Below are 18,883 nucleotides of genomic sequence, written 5' to 3'. Positions count from 1 at the left end.
TAAGTGTACATAAAATAGATCAATTTATTTTTACAAATTGCTATAATAAAAAAATTATGAACATTATTTAATTGATTAATAAAATATAAATTCATATAAGAAAAAATATTAATATAGCTTGTTAAAAATTTAATTTGATTTTTATGATGCATCCACCGTTTTTGATTCTTCCAATTGTTTAAATTGTATTAAAATAACCAGATATGTTGTAACGGCCGAAAATATCTTAAATGAAGTAAAAATTGCATATATGTATTACTTATACAAAATCTGAGAACATTTTGAGCGATATATCGTCATAAAATCAAAAAACCCTATAATGGGTTGTTGTTTCAAAGGTTAAAGGTTATTTTAAAGATTGGATTATCAGATGGCATAACAGATTTTATTAATAAAAGTGTATTCGCGCTATTATAAAGTCTCATTTATTTCCTAAAACGGAATTTTTAAATTTTATGACGATATCTCAGAAACCTGATACAAGGAAAAATAAATCGTAAAAAATTCTAACTTATAGATCTCACGCCCTCTCAGAAATAATTATACAAACGTTATGACTTGTTTGTGCAAATTGTGAGGACTGTAGCTACTATAATTTGTGGGATTTATATGTTCGTTTAAGCAATGGGCGTGAACGCAAAATATCGATAAATTATTTTAGATGAATAGAAACTTATGGAAAGTTTGTAAGAATTTCAGAATTTTGGTACCTCATATTGTGTTATACTATGTACATATTAGGGATGAAACGAATGCTTAATTTTATTATTCCCTTACTTTTTTGCATTCGCTTTTTCTTTAGCGAATACTATTTCTTATTAGGTTACTCATTTGCATTAGCTAAACTGGCATTTTCAACTTCCCTACTATGTACATGTCTATGATTTTTTATGATTTTACCTTAAAAAGTGTCGAATTGTCGATAACAAAAAAACCATAAGCAGTGAATTGTACTTCTTGTTTAATGCTTTTTGTTAAAAATTTATCAACCTGCAATAGAAATATAATAAAGATTTTAGTATAAAGTCGGTACACATGTTTCCGTAATCGCCGGTTACGCTGGTCTGAAATAATCACAAAAACAAAAAACATGTTGAAATTTTTATTATGACAGCTATTTACTGCTATTCCTGCAAATCTGACGAATACGGAAACATCATGTACAAATGAATGTGAATTGTACTACATAATATGTTAAAGACCCATTATTCCAATATCTCATCAAAGTTAAATGCTAAGTACAATAACTGACATAAATGAACTTATTACTAGATATTGAAATAATTAGCCTTCTATATAGTTTTATTTAATGGACATACGATATTTTGATACTCCTTGCTTTTACCATACACGCGTGCTAGTATCTCCGATGTTTCATTTGCCTAAAATATAAAAGTAAATGATTAAATAGATTAATAGAATAGTAGATTTAAATAATGTGATTAGAAAAGTTAACATACTTACATACAGTGGTGGAAAAAATAATAGAAACCACTTTATTTTGTGGTGAAAACTAAATTTTCTCAAAAACTACCTTTTAGAATTTGATGATTTGTATCTTAATTAAAAGGTATTTAAGTTTACTCTCGGGGGAGTTTTCCAGTTTTTTCCTACCGAGCGCGTCCCCGGGTGGCGGATAGGGGGTGGTGATGGACCATCTGTCCTCTCCCAGCTTTAATTTCACTTAAGCTGAGGGAGTGCAGATTGTCCACCACCTGGGAATATTATATTCCCCGCGGACCAAAAAACTGGAAAAAACAAATATGGAAAATAAAAATAAAAAGATAAAAGTTACGGTGCAGGGCCTAAATAACCCAGTACCGGCGGCAAGTGTTGATCTACTCGCGAGTCACGTGTCGTCGTCATCCTGCGGAGGTGGGTACCTTGGCCTCTGTGGCGGACAATGCGTCAAGTGTACAGCATGCCGCTGGCAAAAATATAGAGGTGAAAGAGAAGGATGTACTCGGAGAGAGCTCTAAGCTACCTCAGCCTTTAAATATAGCTGAGGGTTCCGACTCTGAATCCTCAGATGATAATAATAATAATACCATTATAGCAAATCCCAAAAAGGATGAAGTAGAGCAAATGGTGAAAGAGGTGAGTGATAGCATAGCTAAACTACCTATTACTAAGAAAAGACTTTCTGGAGCACAGAGGAGGAAGTTGAAAAAGATGCTTCAGGAAATCATAGTTAGTCAATCCCACGACACTCCAAAGGAAAAATCGGACTCTCTCACAAGATCTGAGGCAAAAAGGATCAGGTCTCCCGAGGAGTTGACAACTGAAAATAAACCTAAGAAGAAAAAGAGCTCCCCGTCTTCTAATACACAGTCGAAGCCAAGCCATACTTCACTCAAAGGAACCTCAAGTCAGAATCCTGAGAGTAAGGGTGACAACGCCAAGCCAGATATTCCGAAGACGAACACGTCGGCGAAATCAACCTCGAAGGTAAGGGAATCTCAAAAGAAGCCCCGAAAAACGAGGAAGGAGAAGCTAGACGGAGGAAAAGGAAAAGAGCCGCCATCTTACGCCAAAGTTGCCAGAAGTAGGCACCGGGACGATCTCTGCTATGCAGTTTACGATGCCGGTAATCCGACAGGCAAAATTCCAATAGACCAACAGAGTAAAATAGAAGACCTGGTCAACAATAAGATTGTGGACCATGCAATCGCTTCAAAGGGCAAACAACCAATAGAGAGCGAGAGCTGCGAGTTCATGGGCGTGATGTTGATGAGGTTGGCATCTCACCAATGTGTTAGCACCCTAAAGAACTTGGTGGAAAGTATCCCTCCTCCCTGGGACGGCGCTAGGCTGGGACTGGCAAGGAAGAGCGAGCTTCCGGTGCTCCTAAAATCCACTGTCTACATAAAAGGATGGGGCAGTAAACTGGCTAATGAACGTATACTGGAAATTCTTGGAGGTCAGAATGCTGAGCTGGCCGTGGAAAAATGGGATGTCTTTTACAGGAAAGAAGAACCTGAGGGAACTTTATTTGTAATAGGTATCGACCAGAAATCCATGACTAGTCTTGCCAAGAATAAAGGTAGGGCTTACTTCGCCTCTAAATCTGTCATATTCAAAATTGGGAAGGTGCCGATTGGAAGGGCTGTTACAACAAGCCTCGAAAAGGACACTAAAAAACCTAAGACCACAGCATCAGTATCCACTAGGGTGATCGATTATTCGACATTTTCCAAAAACCGGTTTTCGAATAGTTCGAATAGTTGACATTTCAAAAAAACCGGTTGATATTTTTCAAATTCAGAAAAAAACGGTTAACCGGTTTTTCATAATAAATAAAAAAAAATATGTTAATTTGAAGAAATTAATGTTTATGTTTAAATTTGATTAATAAAACATGGCCCGAAATGATTTTTAACAGTTTAACAGATTATAACTTTAGATCTAGTCGTCTGATTTACATTATTTCTTTAATATAAAAAAAAAATTAGGAAAAAAGTGGACACTTCTGTTAAACATAAGGTACTATGTAATCCTAGCTTATTCTAAAGCCCTTTTAGGAAATTTTCATAGGCATTCCATCACTTCCATAATATTTCAGCGGTAAATTAATTATTGTAATTGGAATATAATCTTAAGATTAATAAAATTTTATTAAACAGTTATCAATTTAACAAATGAAATTTTTTAATTAATTAGGAAAATCAAAAAAGTTTAACCAATGGTGCTTTAGAAAAATATATCCTAGTTCCTGGACTCGAATATTTTTAAAATTTAAACGGGCTGTATTATTATTTACTTCAAAATTTAATTTAAATAATCTTTGAATACAAAGCAAATAAAAGTATTCGAAATCGGTTTTTAAAAAGTGAAAAAACCGTGTTATTCGATATTCGAAAAATCAACATTTAGAAAAAACCGACACCGGTAAAGCAGAAAAAACCGGTTTTAAAACCGGTTGAAAAATCGAGTCGATCACCCTAGTATCCACTACTGATAACGTTGAGGAGTCAAATCCTAAAATCGAGGAATTTACCATTAACTCGCCAGAAGAAAGTGTAGTTGCCCTTTCCAAAATTGGGAAGGCGCCGATTGAAAAGGCTGTCAAAACCGGCCCCGACAAGGACACTAAAACACCTAAGACAGTACCCAAAGCATCATTAGCAAGTACTAGCAATGTTGAGGAGTCAAATCCTAAAAGCGAGGAGGAAATCACTCACCCGCCAGAAGACAGAACAGCAGTGCTCTCCAGAATTGGGAATGTGTCTATTAAAAATACTGCTATTCCTATTCCTGATAAGGACACCGCAGTGCCATCAACAGTACCCACTGCATTAATAGCCACTTCAGGCTATCCGGAGGAGTCAAATCCAAAGAGCGAGGAGGTGACCACCAACTCGCTGGAAGACAGTTTAATGGATGACCATGATTGAGGTTATCCAAATAAACCTCCATCGGAGCGAGACAGCTACCAACGCTCTGATGGCTAAATTCAACACAGGTAAAATACATATAGCTTTAATCCAGGAACCTTGGACGATTCGCAACAAGGTTTCTGGATTAAATTAAATATGTCGGAAACTTTGAAACGCTAATCCCAGATAGAATGTCTTGGTCAAGCGGAACATTAGAGCAAATACCAGTAGGAATCCGTTGCTACACGGATGGCTCTAAATTAGGGGACAAAGTGGGCCTGGGGTTCTATATTGAAGACCCAGAAACAGAAATATACCACCGTTTACCTAATCATAACACAAGCTTCCAGGCATTGGATTAGAATAAATATGGCGCCCACAGGGCTTAATATATTTACCGACAGCCAGAAGGCAATTTGTGCGATATCAGGTGATAGAATTAAATCTAAGACCGTATTGGATTGTAAGAAAGCTTTAACTGAATACTCTCCCAGAGGTAAGGTTCATATCATATGGGTACCAGGCCACTCGGGAGTAGTCGGCAACGAAAGGGCGAATGTAATAGCTTTAAAGGGAAGGGAGCTCGATGTAGTTAACCTGACAAACGCAAAACCATTCGACGCAACAAAAGCTGAATTAAAAGTATTGATGAGAGAATCCCATAAGGCCTCTTGGAATAATGAAACGGTGGGTAGAACCACAAAGATTCTATGGGGTGACCCTGATGAGAGCAAGACGAGAAATCTTCTCAAAACGAGCAAGTCTGAGGTTAGTATGATGGTACGTATTCTGAGTGGACACACAGGATTACGAGCACACCTATACAAAATTGGACGTGCGGATTCAGACGAATGTAGAGCATGTGGAGAGGACAGTGAGCGGACTCTGGAGCACTTTCTTTGCCATTGTCAGGCATTCGTCGAAGTTAGATCCAAGTATCTTGGAAGTGATGTTATTCCGGAAATAACATTCTTAACCAACACCGATTGGAAGATTCTTAGGAATTACGTCCAGGAAACTGAGTTTCTGAACATGGAAAAATAATACATTCAGTGAACAATTTTTTTTTTCTTTTTTCTTTCTTGAATTGGAGCGCACAACAGGCCCGATAGTGGCCTAGGTGTATTTCTTCGGATTTGATGTAGTATACATCCTCCTATCAACCTAACCTAACCATTTAAGTTTACTTTGTTATGATATATGGAGTTTTTAAGTTTTTTTGGTCCGTCACATTTTATTGGTATTTAAAAAATTTGGCATTGGAAAAAATAATAGAAACGATTCACAGCATTTTACTGGGGAGATAAGCTGAGATTTATTAAACTGCGTTTTGTATTTATTTTTAAAAATTTTAATTATAAATGAAATTCTCAATATAAAAGTATTCTTTTTACTTTAATTTTTATGTAAACATTTGTTTTCTCGAAGCTTGATTGACCATATGGATCCTGACAGCTGAGTCAGAGGCCCGACTTTCAAGTTTTCTTAAATAAAAAGTTCAGATAGTGAAAGAAATGACTTCTAATGGTTAAATTGTCTAAAAAATTTGTTTTTGAGAAGATTTCGAGAAGAAAAAGTTTTGAATCCATTTATAGATTACGAGAATCCACCGATATTTGGGAAAATTTCGAACAATATTTCGCTATTTTGCAATTCGACCCGTTCTTGGTGGTTAAAAAAGCCCTTAAATATCAAAGTATACTGATGGACTTGTGAAATTATGCTAATATAAGTTAAATTTAACACAAAAAGTTCACAAAATCTAAACAATTTTATAATTCAGTTTGAATTGTAGGTAGTTTACTGTAACGTAAGTTTAGATAAAATTCACCCTATCATATTAAAAATTCAGAAAGAATATTCTTTATAATTTTTTTCATAAAATAAACGTATTAGATCTTAGAAAAGGTAATGAAACAAAAAACATATTTTATTTTCCTCATTTAAAAATATTCTGTTTTATTTTTTGCAATAGATCTACATATATATGTACTAGTATTAATTCCCAAACAGTACTATACCTAAATTTAAATTTAATTTTCGAAATTTTTACATTTCTTTAAATTTTAGTTTTAAATTCAACTTTGATATTTAAGCCCAAGAACGGGTTGAGTTGCCAAAATGTGAAATATTGCTCAAAATCTGGGCAAAAAAATCGGTGGATTATTGTTATCTGTAAGCAGATTCAAAACTTCTTCGGCACGAAATCTATTCAAGAACTAATTTTTTAAGTAATTTAACAATGTTAAGTAAATTCTTTCACTGCTTTAACTTTTTATTTAAGAAAATTTGAAAGTCGTGGCTACAATTCAGTCGTCAGAGCTCATATGGTCAACCAGGCGTTGAAAAAAACACACGTTAACATAAAGAACCTAGGAAAAAGTATATTTTGATATTGGGAATATCAAAATATAATATATAATACAATTAAAGTTTTTAAAATAAATACAAAAACGCCGTTTAAAAAAAACTTAGCTTATGTCTCCAGTGTAATACTATGAATCGTTTCTATTATTTTTTCCAATGCTAAATATTTCAAATGCCAATAAAAAATAATGGAGCAAAAAAGCTTGTAAACTCTATATATCACAAGAAAGTAGTGTTAAATACCTTTTATTTAAGTTATAAAACATAAAATTCTAACGGATAGTTTTTGAGAAAAATACCACAAAATAAAGTCGTTTCTATTATTTTTCCACCACTGTATGTATGAATACCATTTCTATCAATCAATAGAAATCAGACCACGACTTCAACTATCTCTAATATATGCAATCGCCTTTAATTTAAAATTCAAAAATTGCTACAAAATATTTAAAGATAAAGTCTGATTTTAATAAAGTGTGGTGGGATATTGCTCTAAATATGTGGAATTTTAATTATAAATATGATCTGTGATACCCGTAACCTTCGCGAAGGGTACTGGTACTTTTTGAGCTTTCTATAATATTAAACCTAGAGCATGAAATTAAGCATGTAGTGCCCGGAGTAAATAAGAACGTAGAAGCGTAGACTTTTTGGTTCTTCAAAATGTACTTTTTGAATTTTATGTAATACTGAGTGAATGAAAATCTTTAGGAAAGGATTTTTGGTACTGTTTCATTCTTCAATGGTACTTTTTGGTTTTTCTGCAATAATTAATCTAGAAACATAACACAAGTTTACAAATTAATATTTTTTGTTTGATCATGGAATGAAACATATATTTTTAGAAAGGGCTATGTATGTCCGGTAGTTAATTAACAATTTTTATTTTTTTCCTATACGTCGAAATATTGAATAATGTGGTTTCACTTACCATCTCTAGTGCTGGAAAAATATTTGAAAATGAGTATTGACTTTTGGGTGCTTGTACCTGTTTTGGGAACCTAACAACTGATCAACTCAGAAAAAAATCAATAATATAAAATTTTGGACTTCCTTAACCCACTTTTAACCAAATTTCTTTCTTATTGGCCCGATTTTTAATCATTTTTTTGAATTTTTTTTTTTTAATTAAAAAATTATAAATTTTGAATATATTATTGACATTTTATTCCAGAATTACAAACGTACGGATGTGAATTTATGCCTCATCGTTCATTTCTTACATTCTCATTTATAATTTTCCGAAAAACTCTTGGATGTGTAAGCGATAAAAATGGCATCTATTCATTTCTTTATGAATAATTCAAAAGTTTGAAGTCCTAGATTTTTTTAATGTTTTTTCTGAACTTAGAAGGCCAAAATGAAGAATCCATATAGGTTTTATATCAAGAGCAAAATCATTGTAAACTAGTGTTATCAGACATCCTGATGAAATGAAAATAAAATGATAGTTTCTGGTACTTTTTCGTCAATCAAATGGTACTTCTTTGATTTTCTGAATTATTGAACATACAAGCATAGATATGAGTATATTAAACATAATTATGAACTCAAATTGCAACCTGTAGTTTGATTACACGGTTTACATGTCCTATTCGGGCGTTCAGTTGTATGAAGGATAGGTGAAATAATGGACCGAACTTAATCATTTTCAATAGGCTTCATCCCTGGGACAATAAAAGATCACGTGCCAAATTTAATTAAATTATCTTTAAAATTGCGACCTTTAAATCGAGTCAAAAAATGATTCTATACCCAATATAAATATAATATATACCTGATACATACCTGATCTGTAGCTTGTCCAGCACACCGCGATAATAGGGCCAACATAATAGTATTAATGAACAGTAATACAAAACAGATTTGCAGCACATTCACAGACATTTCCATTGCACTGTCCATTTGTGTTGTAATCTGAACAAATAAATTGTATGTAGTTGTGGTAATCGAATAAAATGCATAACCCATATAGACGACCAGTGTTAGACTGCAACATTCATTGACAGCCTTGTAGAGACGCAATAATTTATTGTACATACGAAAGGCAAATAGTGACTCATCTGGAAAGTTTTCCATGGATCGTGGTTGTGAGAAAATGTCGCCGTTGTTCACACGTGTAATTCGTTGTCTGACTTTTGCCTTCTGCTCACGGTACGTGTAACCAGTTATTATTTTGTTCAAAAATTCGAAACGTACCGTTATAATACGCAAGAGAACCGAAGCATACACGATGAATATTGACGACAAACCATTTTGCAATGAATAAAATGCAATGAGAATGTATGAGGCCACAGTTAATGGTTCCTTGATTGACAATATTTGTAAAATGATTATGTAAACTTGGAAAATTACTATTATTATAATGAACTTGATGGCAAATCCGCAATTATTAACCATATTAATCGAAAATTTTCGACTTATTTCCTCATCCACTTTGAGAGTGTCATTTAAAATGTTCAAATATGATTTCCCGTTTCTGAAACATAAGAAAACTGTCGTTGTATATGTTACAATGCACAAAAGGATTTCAATCCAATAGTTTATGTTATCCGTTTCACGATACGAATAAAATAGTTGTGTGGAACCATCCGAGAATAGGTTATAAAGATTGTAAATCGTCATCGAATGAATCAGAAGATGAGCAATAATAGTGTAGATACGTGATAATATAGATGGAGGTCCTAGTTCATAGTTGGATATAGCTCGAAAGAAGGGCAAGAGCCCTGTCGCCTTCAATATGTAGAGAAGGTCAGTAATATCACTTAAAAACGTTTCTGACTCGTTATTATTTGAGTCCATCATGAATGCACTTCTACTTGTTTGACGTAAAGGTGATGATTTTACTTTTTCTCCACTCATATTAACCGAAAAAGGTCCAGGACACATCTTATACCCTTTTTAAATAATATAGAGTTTTCCAATAATTGTTTTAATAAATATTTTTTTAGCAGCTTTTTAAATATAATTATTAATTACTTTGTCAACGGCAAATGTTATTACTCCAAGTGAGTCCTTGTTAGTGAACGAAGTAACTACGTGTAATGTAAAGTATTTGAATGACTGTACGAATACATGTTCATGTAAATGTAATGAATTGCTTTTAGGGAAAATTAATTTTTTATCTCAGAATCTTATCGGTTAAATAATAATGTTATGAAATATATACTGACGCCTTAAACACAGTGTGTATGCATACATATATTTTTTTAGCAAAATTTAAATTTACTTTTTGATATTTATTTATTTGTATGTACAAAATACTATGTACATACATATGTACATAAATATATTTTATCCTTTTAAAAGTTCGTTGCCTTAGTCGTTGTCGCATTCGTTATTACATTCGTTAGACATGGGTGAACTAGTTTGGAGTATATTTAAAGGAGAAGGAGTCTTTGTATGGGGCTACCCTCAAATTGGGACCAATCATTACGAAAATCGTAATAATTAAGGCTTATGTATATAAAATTTATTATAAAACATAGTTTTGCAGATTTTTTGTATAGGTATTATATTTCAACCAAACCCAATAGTTTTGCAAAATAGGGCCAAACATAACACATACTTGTCTTTGCGATAGGAATACTGTGGTAATATGACTAATATTTTTGTGTGTTACAAACATCAGCACAAACACATATTACCCTTGCCACTATAGTGGTTAGGATGTAAAAATGACTCATATTCCGCTATGACAACTTTTCTTAATAAGGCTGAATGGTCTTTATTTAAAATTATATTGGCTCTTTAAGTAATTATTCTGCTTTTAACAATAAGTATATATAAAATAATTATGTTACATATGTATTTAGATCAACATCTAAATAAAACAATTAAGCGTTCTATATTCGGCTGTGCCGCATCTTATATACCCTTCACCATGATGTATTAAAAACAGTCAGTAGGAGTTAAAAAAAAGTCCCTTTTTATAGATTTTCATTCAATTGGGGTGCTGCTTGTGTGAATAAAAACCAAAAAGTACCAGTTATAGAACTAAAAAGTACCAAAAATCCTTTCCTATAGATTTTCATAACCTTAAAGTATCCATTGAAGAAGGAAAAAGTGCCAAAAAGTCCCCTTTTATTTGTTCTCGATTACTCCGTGCTCTACATGTTTAATTTCATGTTTATAGGTTCAATATTATAGAATATTTTTATTTTTGTATTAGCATGCACCAAACATCTCAAGTTTTGATGAAATTTTCAGAGGTTTTCTTGGATTTTTGTTCATATTTCCTTTATTTATGAAACAATTTTGCTGCTTTTAAGTAGGAAACTTCCAGATGTCTGACAGAATTGTTTACGATTTGGGTGCCGAAGATATCTGGAGTCTTCAGAAAATTGATTTCAACAAACATACGGACGGGCAGACAAACAGATGGAGAAAGCTTAATCGACTTCACTGTATTTAAAGACTCGGAATAAACATTGATTCAAACCTGTGAAAATTTTTTAAAATTTTCTTAACTAAATAATGTATTTTTCAAATTAAAAAGTGTAGCCTTTGAAATAAAAATTATAATTTCAAAAAACGTTTAATAAAATATAATGTGTGATAAGTATACAATTTTCAAAGTTCTGTTTTAATTGAACTTAGATAATTTTCTTTCAAAAAATAAATTATTCTATAAAAATAAAAACACAACAATTTTTCTACATCAAGGGAGCGAAAAAACGCTAAATATTGAAAAATAATCGGAAATATAATTGAAGAATATTGTCACCCTGTGTTGAGAATACGACTCTGTATTTAATATATTTTGTTTCTGAGTTAGTCAGGAAATTAATATAGAACTGAATTCGCAAGAGAATAGACGCGTGCGCGACCGTATTTGTTTTATTAATATCCGTATTGTTTATTTTAAATTAATAAATATATTTTCTTTGAGTTAAATAAATCCTCGTATTATTTTTTTTATTGTTTACAAAAGCCGTCTTGACAATTTTCAGAAGTGGGATGAACAATTAATTTCGCGATTTATAAACGTGTGAAGGAGAACTTTAATTGCTTCATTGTTGCTGTTGTTGGGTGTTTGCAAAATTTCCGTTGAATTTTGTATATGCATGTCGCTGTTTGTATGTATTGTTTTGTCTCTACGTTTTCATTTTGTTCTGCCGCAGTAGACGTCGTTTCGTGGAAAAACTGTAACGGACAATAAATTAGAGAGAAGCAGTTTTAAATTTCGTTGGAAAAAAGGAAAACGAATTTATTGAATAAGTACAGTTCATGGCACCTGGTCGTAATATTGAAGAAATGAAAGTCGATGAATTGAAGAAACGGTGCAAACAAATTGGTTTACCAACGTCTGGTAATAAACAACAGCTAATCGAACGTCTGGAGGAGTATTACTCAGAAGAACATTTTTCCAGTTTTACCAATGGATCGCAATTATTGGATAGGGTACATGCTTTGGAAAAGAGTTTAGTCGAACTACGTGATAAAGGTTTTTATCCTGCCATCGTGTCATCGCCAAAGGCAACAACGACTAAGAATATTGATGTACAAGCTACGTGTACAAATGTTTTTTCACCAATAAGCAGCATTACACATGTTACTCAACCACAGGTTAATGATAATGTGCACCCGACTGTTACTTTTTCCTTGCCATGTTCATTGGAATCACCAACTACTCTCGTATATTCTACTAGTGGACAGCCGTATAACCCGATTTCGTGTGTTTCTGCAACACAAACGAGTAACTCGACTACGTGTGCTTCTAGAGTGCAGCCGTATAACCCACTCACGAATGTTGCAACAACACAGCCGTATAACCCGATTTCGTGTGTTTCTGCAACACAAACGAGTAACTCGACTACGTGTGCTTCTAGAGTGCAGCCGTATAACCCACTCACGAATGTTGCAACAACACAGCCGTATAACCCGATTTCGTGTGTTTCTACAACACAAGCGTATAACCCGACTACGTGTGCACCTTCAGCACAACCTTATAACCCGATCGCAAGTGTTTTTACAACACAGCCGTATAATTCAACTACAACACAAACGTATCACCCGACTACTCGAGTTTTTACAACACAGCCGTATACTCCGACTACAACACAAACGTATAACCCACCGACTAATGCTGCGTTTATGGCACCTACATGTAATTCACCGTTTACCGCACCACCGCCAACACAACCGATCCGGTACTCGTCGTATAACCCGTATAACAATGTACACGAGATAATTGGTCTGTTACCGGATTTCAACCCATCTGTTGAAATATCTTTGAACTCTCAACAGTTTATTAGACGAATTGATAGTCTTAAGCGAGCCTATAATTGGGATGACCAAATATTATTGTTTGCAGTGCAACAGAAGTTAAGTGGTCCTGCAAAATACTGGATTGATTCCACAGTGGAAATATTTGTTACGTGGGCCGATTTTTGTGCGAAATTTTTGAGAGATTTTCCAGTTACTTCAAATGTGGCCGATGTCCATATCGAAATGGCAAACACCAAACGCGGGAATAATGAATCTCCGCAGGACTACTTTTATAAAATGGTTGCTATAGGGTCTAAGGCATATATTCCCGAATCTGCAATAATACGTCATATCATAAACGGTATAAATGATCCCGATCTTAAGAGAAAAATATCCAACAACTATCAGACGTGCAACGATTTATTGAAGGATATAATTATTTATTGCAATTATAATGAGATTAAACATGCAACCAATGTGCCAAGGAGGATTTTACCTGTGGTGGCTACACCAACCAATAAGAAGAATATCGATGCTAAGGGCGAACAACATGTGAAATGTTTCAACTGTTTTAAATTAGGCCACTACTCCGTAAAGTGCCCTGAACCGCAACGTAAGCCCCGCTGTGACAATTGCAAACGAACGACACATGCAACCGATAAGTGCCCTGAAAAAGCTGGACCAAAGGGAACGGTGAATAAGATTGATGATGTTACACCAGAACTTGTGGGTGGTAAAAGTAACGTGATTATTAAGAGAGTGAAGATCAATGGAAACACGACAAATGCTTTTGTTGATCCTGGTAGTAACCGATCGTTAGTTGGGGAATCTTATGCCGCCATAGTGGGTAATATTGAGGATACCCACATTTTGCTGGAAGGTTTTGCTGGTGGTCAATATGTATGTACCGGACAAATTGAGGCATCCGTTGAAATTGATGGGAATAGTGTTGTGAGTAATCTACTTGTTGTAGACGACAATTTTATGAATGAGAACGTGCTGTTGGGCTGTGACATATTGTGTGGAAAGGGTAAACGGTTGATTATAGAGGACGATGCTTGTCGATTGGAGAAAGTAGATAACGTCAACCACTCTCCTACACTAATACCGACTGAGGTGGAAAAACTCAAACTCGTGCTTTTGAGATATCATGAATGTTTTGCTGGTAATACCTCCGAGATTGGTAGGTGTAACGTGGCCAAGTTGGAAATTAACCTGAAATCTGATTCACCAATTCAAATGAAACCATATCGTGTTCCATTTGCTAAACGTGCCATTTTAACAGGTATAACGAATGACCTTCTACGACACGATATAATACGACCGTCGGAATCAACTTACGCTTCACCTGTTGTTTTAGTGGCCAAAAGTAATGGCGAGCATCGCATGTGTGTCGATTACCGCCAACTCAACTCAATCACGGATAAGATGCCATACCCTATGCCTATCATGGATGAACAATTCGCCCAGCTGGCCGACAACAAATATTTTACAACTTTGGATTTAAGAATGGGGTATCATCAAATTGAAGTTCACGAGGACTCAAACAAATTCACAGCGTTCGTTACGCACGACGGACATTTTGAGTATAACCGCATGCCGTTCGGGCTCGTCAATGCCCCGGCTGTTTTCCAGTCTATTATGGACAAACTTATTTCGAAGATGGGCAATGGAGAGATATTAGTGGCGTGGTCATTCCAAGCAAAACCGTAGAAGAGGGTCTTTCTCGCCTTGAACGATTCTTTGAAATTCTAGTGGAAGCTGGTCTTACGCTTCGGTTTGATAAGTGCATTTTTCTGGCGACGAAAATTTCATACCTGGGACACTCAATCGATGAAAATGGTATCCAACCAGGCGACGTTAAAACAAGTGCCATCCGAAATTTTCCCGTACCGAACAATATCACGGAAGTTAGAAGATTCCTGGGCTTAACTGGGTTTTTCAGAAAGTTTGTCCAAGACTACTCGTTAATAACTAAGCCGATCACGAAACTATTACGGAAAACCGAAACTGTTTTCACCTGGGGCCCAGATCAACAAATGGCATTTGATAAACTCATCGGAATACTTACGAGTCCACCCGTACTAGCGTTATATAATACCAAATCCCAACACGAAGTTCACACCGATGCAAGCAGTTTGGGTCTCGCCGGTATTTTATTGCAGTCCGATGATAATGTCAACTGGAAACCCGTTTTCTATTTTAGCCGACACTGTACCGATGCTGAAAGCCGCTATCATAGTTACGAACTTGAAGTCCTGGCTGTGGTGGAATCACTTGATCGCTTTCGTATTTATCTGCTTGGCAAGCCATTCCGTCTCGTGACTGATTGTTCTGCTGTCGCGAAGGTGAAGAATGACAAAGAACTTAAACCCAAAATAGCTAGGTGGTGGTTAAGACTACAAGAGTACGATTTCACTCTAATACACCGTGAGGGCCGGCGCATGTTACATGTAGACGCCCTAAGCCGAGCTCCCGATATGCCACCAGTGGAAATAGAGCCAGACTATATAATGAAAATTACTGCCGACTTGGATGACTGGATAGTCACTATGCAATTGGGTGATGAAAAACTACAGAAGATTATTTCCGTTTTACGTGGAGATCGGAAAACCGACCAGGATAAACAGATTAAGATGGAATTCTGCATGCGCAACGGTTCGGCTTGGAGAAGACAGTTCGGCTTGGAGAAGGCAATTCAAAGGATACGACAGAAGTTCTGGTTTCCTAAAATAAGAAAATACACCAAAGACTACATCGCCAGTTGTATAAATTGTTGCTATAATAAGGCTCACGCTGGGAAGTCAGAAGCCCGTTTACACTATGATGAAGTCGAACCAGTTCCCTTCCAGACAATACACATTGACCATTTGGGTCCATTTACTAAATGTAAACGGGGCCAATGCTACATAATTGCCATATCTGATGCATTCAGTAAATATCTGGTAGTCAAAGCCGTCCGTAGTACAAAATCGTTACCCGTTATCAACACCTTAAATGAAATGACGTCGTATTTTGGCCTTCCAAAACGTATCATTAGCGATCGTGGTACGGCATTTACCTCAAAGGTTTTTGAGGAATTTTGTGCTCACAACTCTATCAAACATGTAAAGACAGCCGTACGAACACCGAGAGCGAATGGACAGGTTGAGCGTGCCAACCAATCAATACTCAACTATATCCGAACAACCGTTGAAAACCCGAAGGACTGGGACTTAACACTACGAGAGCTCCAGTGGACTGTAAATTCGCAAATAAATTTAACAACTGGATTCTCACCTAATGAATTAGTTTTCGACTTCAAGCTGCGGGATGTAGTGCAAAATTATCTGGTCGCAGCCATACATGACGACATTGATGAAGATTCGTTGCCAATAACCGAGAAGCGAAACATTGCAGCTAAGAATATTCAACAAGAGCGCGAAAAGTGGGAGAAGCGTTTTAATGCGAAACACGCCGCCCCGAAGCAGTATGCCGAAAACGACATCATTGTATTGGAAAACGAAGCACCCGCCACAGGAGACTCACGTAAACTTGAGCCGAAATTTCGAGGCCCATATATTGTGGCTAAAGTCCTTGGAAATGACCGGTATCTAATAGAGGACGTGCCGGGAATTCAGGTCACCAACCGAAAGTTTTCTTCTGTGTATTCAGCAGATAAGATGAAACCATGGTGTAATAGCTGTCCTACCTTGGATGAACCTTCCGAAGATGACGACAACGAAATCGAGGACGATTTGGTAGCAGGATAGGCCGAGCTATCACCCTGTGTTGAGAATACGACTCTGTATTTAATATATTTTGTTTCTGAGTTAGTCAGGAAATTAATATAGAACTGAATTCGCAAGAGAATAGACGCGTGCGCGACCGTATTTGTTTTATTAATATCCGTATTGTTTATTTTAAATTAATAAATATATTTTCTTTGAGTTAAATAAATCCTCGTATTATTTTTTTTATTGTTTACAAAAGCCGTCTTGACAATATGATAAAATGAATGTCCTGTTTTCAGGTGATGTACAAAAATATATGAAGTTTGCAATAGTTAGCATTATAATTAGGGTTTGAAAAATGCATGAAAATACTAATAAAGAATACTTGAAATCAGGGATAGAAAATAATGATTATTCTTAAAATTTAAAACAAAAAAAAAAAAAAAAATCAAATACAAGGATTAAGAGTAAAAGTCAATTGAATATACCATTTGTTTTCTGTAAAGATGCATTATCGGTTAAAACAATGATTTTTATTTTTTATGTTTTATTTAAAAAAATTAATTTTAATTATTATTCTTTGAGTTTTATATATTACTCAGAAAATAATAATTTTTCTTAAGTTTTATTTTTTTGTTCAAATCATAACGATTATTTTTGATTTTTATCTTTTTCATTGAAAAATAAAAATCTATTTTAAATTTTATTTTTTTACTTGAAATTATTCTTGAGTTTTATTTTATTTTTTTCAAAAATAAAACTCAATATGAAAACATTTTCTTTTACAAAATGTTTAGAGAAATTACTTTTTATAATATTTTTTGAGCTTTTCTTAAGAAATTTTCAAAAAAAAGGAAAGTATGCATTTTAACTCTTCACTATCTAAAACGCATAGCTATGATAATATTGATATTTATAAAATTTTCAATATGGAATATGTGCATCCAATATAAGGTTTAGTTTGAAAATTCGGATTTTTATGTCTATGTCAAGGTTTTTTTGGATTACATAAACACTAATTTATGGATACATTATCTCTTTTTATACCCACCAATATTGGGGTAATCTGATTTTGTCATTTCGTTTGTAACTTATCGCAGTCGTAAATTCACATAAGATCATACATACATATATTCTGGGTTCTTATAATATTCTAAGACAATGTAGTCAAATACGAACATCTGACTGTTGGATGCACTGTATAGTGCAAACCTGAAAAGTCCTTCCAGAATAAAGTTTAAACTCTTATATAGCAGTTGTGATCAAATAATACCTAAGAGTATAAGTTGTCCGAAATCACATGTAAAATGTGGCGAAAATTAGGTCTCATTTGAAAAGTTGAAAAAGTTAGTTTAACACAGAGTTCGGTACATAAATAACCTAAGTCCCATAAAAGGCACTCTTCATAATATAGTAGTTACTGTGTTAATCCAATAAGTGAGTTAATCGTAATAAAGAATTCCGAATAGATCGATACACAACCATCTTCTTAAGACCTCCTTCCAAACTCACTTTAAGTTTATTAGATACGTTTAGATGGTGACAATACATATAAGATTCGGTTTGCCTGAATATAACACAACTACTTCTTTGTAATGTTATATTTTAATCAAAATTTCATTTATTTGTAAGAATATATTTTCATATTAGGTTTTATTTTTGAAGAAAATAATATAAAACTCAAGAATAACTTTTATTTTTTCAAGCAAAAATATAAAACTTAAAAATTATTTTTATTTTTCAATGAAAAAAATAAAACTCAAAAATAATAGGTTATTATTTCTTGAACAAAAAATAAAAATCAAGAAATAAGTTTTATTTTTGAACAAAAAATAAAACTTAACATTAAATTTTATTTTTGAGGAAAAACAATTTTGCTTGAAAAATAATTATTAAATTTTAAGTTTTATAATAAAATTTATAACAGTTACTGTCTCTGCTTGAAATACGTTTGAAAAAATTTTCAGTTTCAAGCTTATCTTTAGCCTTTTTTAAATTTGAAATACATTTGAAAAACAGGTTTGATTTCTAACTGCCTTGTTGTTTGAGATGGCACGAATTTTCCATTTGAAAACAAAAATTTTCAAATTTGTTCTCAAAGGCTATGATGTATGATATTTAAATATGTTTTCAAATATGTATTTACATCATTTCAAAGGTTTATGCTTATTGGGTATGTACATATAAAATACAAACGGAATGACAAACTTATGTATG

At 34.1% G+C, this 18,883-nt stretch overlaps 1 protein-coding gene across 1 annotated transcript; it reads right to left on the bottom strand.

Annotated features, from left to right (window-relative positions):
• Positions 1-117: 117 nt before the first annotated feature.
• Positions 118-9,861, bottom strand: LOC119603141 (gustatory and pheromone receptor 32a). The gene is made up of 5 exons (XM_037955055.1): positions 9,723-9,861; positions 8,532-9,640; positions 1,320-1,382; positions 901-990; positions 118-225 (listed from the first exon to the last, which is right to left on the bottom strand). The coding sequence occupies exons 2-5, from the start codon at positions 9,630-9,632 to the stop codon at positions 142-144; spliced, it is 1,338 nt and encodes a 445-aa protein (XP_037810983.1). The 5' UTR covers positions 9,633-9,640; positions 9,723-9,861; the 3' UTR covers positions 118-141.
• Positions 9,862-18,883: the final 9,022 nt, after the last annotated feature.

Source organism: Lucilia sericata, unplaced genomic scaffold (genome assembly GCF_015586225.1).
Source record: "Lucilia sericata isolate MDLA Ls3-8-SP2 unplaced genomic scaffold, ASM1558622v1 Contig000009F_arrow, whole genome shotgun sequence".
Lineage (NCBI taxonomy): Eukaryota > Metazoa > Arthropoda > Insecta > Diptera > Calliphoridae > Lucilia > Lucilia sericata.
Note: the sequence above shows the minus strand (reverse complement) of the source record. Positions and strands in the feature narration are given on the sequence as shown.